Source organism: Chlamydotis macqueenii, chromosome 19, assembly GCF_036417535.1.
Source record: "Chlamydotis macqueenii isolate bChlMac1 chromosome 19, bChlMac1.mat, whole genome shotgun sequence".
In the NCBI taxonomy this organism is placed as follows: domain Eukaryota; kingdom Metazoa; phylum Chordata; class Aves; order Otidiformes; family Otididae; genus Chlamydotis; species Chlamydotis macqueenii.
Window position 1 is genome coordinate 10,013,636 of NC_141574.1, and position 5,146 is coordinate 10,018,781.

General features: G+C 53.4%; 1 protein-coding gene across 1 annotated transcript; it reads left to right on the forward strand.

The window, feature by feature from the left end:
• The first annotated feature begins 2,102 nt into the window (after positions 1 to 2,102).
• On the forward strand, positions 2,103 to 3,770 carry LOC104474586 (C-C motif chemokine 4). Its single transcript, XM_010129242.2, has 3 exons — positions 2,103 to 2,228; positions 2,717 to 2,828; positions 3,217 to 3,770. Exons 1-3 carry the CDS (start codon positions 2,156 to 2,158, stop codon positions 3,302 to 3,304), a joined length of 273 nt encoding a protein of 90 aa, XP_010127544.1. The 5' UTR covers positions 2,103 to 2,155; the 3' UTR covers positions 3,305 to 3,770.
• The last annotated feature ends 1,376 nt before the right edge of the window (positions 3,771 to 5,146 follow it).

Genomic DNA, 5,146 nt, shown 5'->3' on the forward strand with positions numbered 1-5,146 from the left:
AGCAAAAGCTGTGAAGTTCCCGTGAGCGAAGCTGTCTCTGGCCGCTGTTAGCCACAAAGCTGTCTTTCTGCAGCCACAACCTTTCTCACCCGACAGTGCAGCGCCGGCAGCCGGCGATTTGTCATTTCCCCGTGCAGACGCTAGCATGTGAGTTGCAAGCACAGAGGAACATAAAACTCCCACTGTTGGTTTCTGCATGATTTATTTCCATGGCAAAAAGCCATAATTTGGTTTTGCTCTGCAGCAATTCAGCCAAAAGCTGGAGCCACTTCTTGTTCTGCCATGCGCCTCTGCCCAGAGCTGTTGGGACCAACCCCGGGAAAGCAGAGCTGGTCCTGCCAGGGCTTCTGGGAATCTGGCAAAATCAGACACCTTCCCCAGTACCCACGTCAAGACTTACGGAGTCTTTAGCCCCAGTAAAAGCAGCTCTTGCTTGCAGCTCCAGGGTAGCCAAGCAGAGGATTTGTACTTCCAGGGATGAAAATCCAGGTGCCAGAGCCCACCCACAGGCCTGAGCATCCTCTCTGCGGTGGAGGGGGCTCTGACTCCAGTTGCAGCCCCAGGTAGGACGTCAGGAAGCCCCAGATCACCGCTGTCCCCACAGAGCTGCTGCTCTGCTCCACTCCCCGGGTAAGAGCTGACCCGAGCCACCGCACCGCGCTGCCACCATGCCAGCGCCAGGGACCTGCTGAGGCTTCAGAGTCTCTTCCATGCCAGGCAGATTCTCCACCACTCATTTCTCACCTTTTTGGCCAGAAAATCCATCTTGGCCTCAAGGGAGCTTTTGGAGGGAGCAGTTCAGGCTGGCAAAATGTCTCCGGTGTGGCAAACCACCTTTTCCAGCAAACTCCCTGCTACCCTGGGGGCTGAGGTTGGGGGCCGCAGGAGACCCTCCTGCCTTCAAAAAGCCTCCAGAGCAGGGTGAGATCCTGCAATTAGATCACTTTGTGGAGGCCTGTGGCTGTTGAGGTGACTGGGAGTAGCCTGCAAAGATGAGTCGGCTGGCTTGGTGGATGAGGGCAGAGTAGCGCATCTCGTTTATTTTGACTTTAATAAGGCTCCCATAACATCCTCGTAGGCAATGTGGTGAAGTATGGGCATTTATTAGGTAAATGGCAGGGAGAGGGACTGAGAACTGGCTGAGAGCTGGGTTTGGAGGGTTGCGATCCGTGGCACAGAGCCCGGCCACAAAGATGATGAAGGGACAGGCGCATCTCTCCTAGGAGGAGAGGTTGAGTGGGCTGGGACTGTTTATCCTGGAGAAGAGAGGGCTTGGGGGGATCTCATCAGCACGTCTGTGGGGAGCAAAGTAGATGGAGCCCGACTCTTCTCAGTGGTGGCCAGCGACAGGACAAAGAAGTGAGGGGAAATTCTGTTTAAACACCAGATAAAACTTTATGACTGAACACTGAAACAGGCTGTCCAGAGAGATTGTGGAGCCTCTGTTCCTGAGGATATTCAGAGTCCATCTGGACCCAGTCCTGGGCAGCCTTCCCGGCTGACCCTGCTTCGGGGGCTGGCCTGGACAGTCTCCAGGGGTGCCTCCAGCTCCTCGCTGGTCCGTGTTAAGCCAAACACTACGGGACTGGTAGGGGCAGAGCACTTTGGGGAGCACAGAGCCCGCGGTCCAGCTGCCTCTCAGCTTCATGTGCTGCAGTTTAGCAGCCTTTGATAAACACCCGGCACATAGCAGCATTAGCGTACTTTGGAGTCTGCTTGTTTTTTTTTTTTTTTTTTTCCAGATTTGCATAATCTTAAGCAAACATTGTGTCTTTTGCTATACAGACACACAGGGAAAATCCCTCCTGTGGTTTAGATAAAGAGTTCTCCTCCTTGTGGCCATGCCACTTGGCACATTTTTTGTTTCCTTTTTATTTCTTGAAATCGAAAATGAGCACTGAGTCAGAGCTCAGCACACTTGGCTCCAAAGGAAACCATATCCCATTCTTTCTTTTTTTCTTTTTTTTTTTTTTAAATTCCATTTGGCTATTTCACTTTCGTGACATCCTCTGTCATCATTCCGGAATTTCCACTCAGGCTTCTCCCAGCTGTCCAGGACTCCTTATTAAAAGGGAGCTGAATCCAGCTGCTGCAGTCTGAGCTGCATCTGCCAGAGCTCCTGGTCCTGCTCCGACAGCCCTCACGAGACGGGAAGATGAAGACCTCTGCAGCCGTTTTTGCTCTTCTCCTCATTGCAGCCTCTTGCTCCCAAACTTTCTCTGGCCCAGGTGAGTCCTACTTTTTCATTTCTGAAGGAAGAACAGGTCTGAGCCTTCATTATCATGTTTCTGTTGAGCTGTCCTGGCAGATAATTGGGAATTTTTCACCATTTGTACTACTCTCCACTCTGCACTGAGATCAGCTACATGTAGGAACCCCAGAATTAGAAAGTCATCCATTCATCCATCCTGTCCAGCCATCCTGGGCTCGGAGCATTTATTCCTGGTCACAGTTTAGAGACTTCAGGCTCTGCCCTCGGGCTGGGGGAGGTGGGGAAATTAATCTCTGAGCAATGACTGGGTGGGCATCTCCCACAGTACATGAGAATACTGTTCCTGGCATTGGACCAGATGATCCCCAAAGTCCATTTCAACCTTAATTGCTCTCTAATTCCTCCCTCCCTTCCCCGCCTGCCCAGCTCCCTGTGCTGATGGGCTGACGGCTCCCAACGCACAGCCCAATGCAAGCTCAGGTTGTCTCTCCTTGCCTCTTCCAGTTGGATCCGACCTCCCAATCTGCTGCTTCTCTTACACAAACCACAAGCTCCCGCGGAAGCTCATCCTGCGTTATTACAGCACCAGCACCAGTTGCATCCTGCCAGCCATCGTGTAAGTGCCAGCGCTGACTCCTGAGTGCCGACAAGCTGTGGCAATTGGGGGACAGAGGCTGTGGGTTGTGAGTGACCAGCTCTGCAGGGTGGCTATGGGCATGGGCGTCTGGAGGAACAGAGCAGGGTGAGGAGAACCCCAAGGGGAAAGGGTTTGCACAGGGAGTGCCAGGGTGCTCTTGCAGGGACGCCCAGGGATGTTCCTGCAGGAGTTGAGGAGGTGATGTGGGAAAAGGGGTGGGCACGGAGGAAATCACAGCCAGCCACTGATTTTAGCATCAGCTTAGGACACGGGGAGAACCTCTTGCAATGCCCCAGGGCTGGGATCCAGGCTCTCCTGGGATGCAGGTCTGAGCAGAGATCTAATACGTCTCATCCCTGTTCCACAGGTTCATCACAAAGAAAGGCCGCCAGGTCTGTGCCAACCCCACTGACCCCTGGGTTCAACATTACCTGCAGAACTTGAAGAAGAACTGAGCAAAGCAAGATGCCAAGCGTAGTGTGAGTCGCGTTATCTGAGCTGTGATGGAGCAGGATGCTGGGATGACAGGAGCTGCACGAGCCCACATTGTCCATGGGCATCTCCAAGGGACAACTGGAAGAGGACCACAAGACGCCTCGTGTCAGGGTGCTGCTGCTCGCCCTCGGCTTGCACGAACCAGTCAGCAACCTCATCCCTCTGCCCTGACACCTCTGCCTATGGCCTGGGAAGGCCCATCGGACTGCACCTCTATTATTCTTGTATTATTTTAAATTATTTAAGAAATTATCCTGTGGGATAGGCAGTACTTTCTTCGGTGGACAATAATGATATTTATGGGAGGATGGCAGGGAGGGTATTTATGAGAGGGTGGTTCAGAGTCTGAGCATTGGATGATGGGTGGCCCTGACTTACACATGTGAAATCATGATTCTAAAAAATACAGAATTTGGATAAAACCTGCGCTTTGTGTCCGGTTATGTGCTGTTCATCGGCACAGAGACAAAACCTCACCCTGAGGCTATCTGCACACCCAGTGTGGCATGTAATGATGGGAAATGGTTTGTGGCAGAACCATAAAGTTTCCATACTGCAGATATATGAAATCCTCCGATGCCTCATTCCCCAACCACATACACCCCAGCCTCCCACATCCTCTACAGAATTAGACATGTTTGTATGCACATATAGGCCCTATACACACATGAATATGCCCCCCACGCCCCCCGGGCATATCCCATTTGCTTGCTTGCACTCCCAGCCCCACACGCACATCCCAAACTTGTCTCTGAGTGTGCTGTCTGCAATGGGGTGGTGACAGGACATGTGGATGTAAGGGGTAAAATCCCACCAGAGGCTTTGGGAAGGGAGCAGGGAGAGCAGCTCACGGTCCGATGGGAGTTGCAGAGGGCATGGAGCTGCCTTGGGAGCTGGCAGGTACCCAGGGCTCCTGAGCTGCTCGTTCACCCTCATGCCCAGGATGCTGGGGCTCAGAGCCCCAGTTCCCCCGCTGTACCCTGCCCCTCTAGCCATTTCTGCGAGCTGAGCAGCAGCGTTTCCCAGCACAGAGCCCACAGGCACCCCACAGGCACCCGCATGCACACTGTGGCATCTCTCTTCCCACGTACCAGCTCCTCCAAGGCATCACCGCATCTCTGCTCGCCAGCCCTCACGTGCAGCCAGGTCCTGCCGAGCCTGGCAGTGCCACCTGGAGAGGAGCAGGGACCTCAGCGAGAGGGGCTGTTCCTCACTTTTCCACCAGTAAAATGAAGGGAAGCATTTGGCTATGCCACAAGACAGCCACTAGCCAACCTTCTTTCTCTCAGCTGTAGTCAATCCCAGGATGTGACTTTGCATGGGGATGTGAATGAGAGGGAGCAGGGCCCAAGAGTAAAAGCACAGTGCTGGGCACCGCTTGCCCATTGCAGTCGTGCTCAGAGTTCTCTGCTTCTGCACTCTGAGGAGAAATGCCCCCGACAGCACAGTCACCAAGAGCCGAGCTGGCCTTGCAGCCATCCTGTTCCAGTTGTTGTGTCTTCTTCCTAATGCAAAAAAAAAAAAGTGCTCATATTGTTTCATTTTCCCCTGCAGCTATAGAGCAGACTTGGCAACCCTGCGGCTGGGAAAGCACCTCCAAGTAGTCTTTTGATTTCCCTCTAGTCTTGTGTTTTCCCTCTAGTCTCGTGTTTTCCAGGCTGGAAAGCTGGCTGCAGGCCGGAGGGCTCACAGGGCACTCAAGGAGCATTATCCTAACAAAGGGCAGACCCAGCCCAGGCAGCATGTTGTGCCCCAGGAGATGGTGCTGGTGATGGGGACTGGGCTCCTCCAGCTCTGTGGGG

Coding starts and splice junctions, on each gene's coding strand:
- LOC104474586 (XM_010129242.2), top strand. CDS start 2,156: ATGAAGACCTCTGCAGCCGTTTTTGCTCTTCTCCTCATTGCAGCCTCT. Junction 2,229..2,716: donor CCAAACTTTCTCTGGCCCAG/GTGAGTCCTACT, acceptor TGCCTCTTCCAG/TTGGATCCGACCTCCCAATC. Junction 2,829..3,216: donor TGCATCCTGCCAGCCATCGT/GTAAGTGCCAGC, acceptor CCTGTTCCACAG/GTTCATCACAAAGAAAGGCC.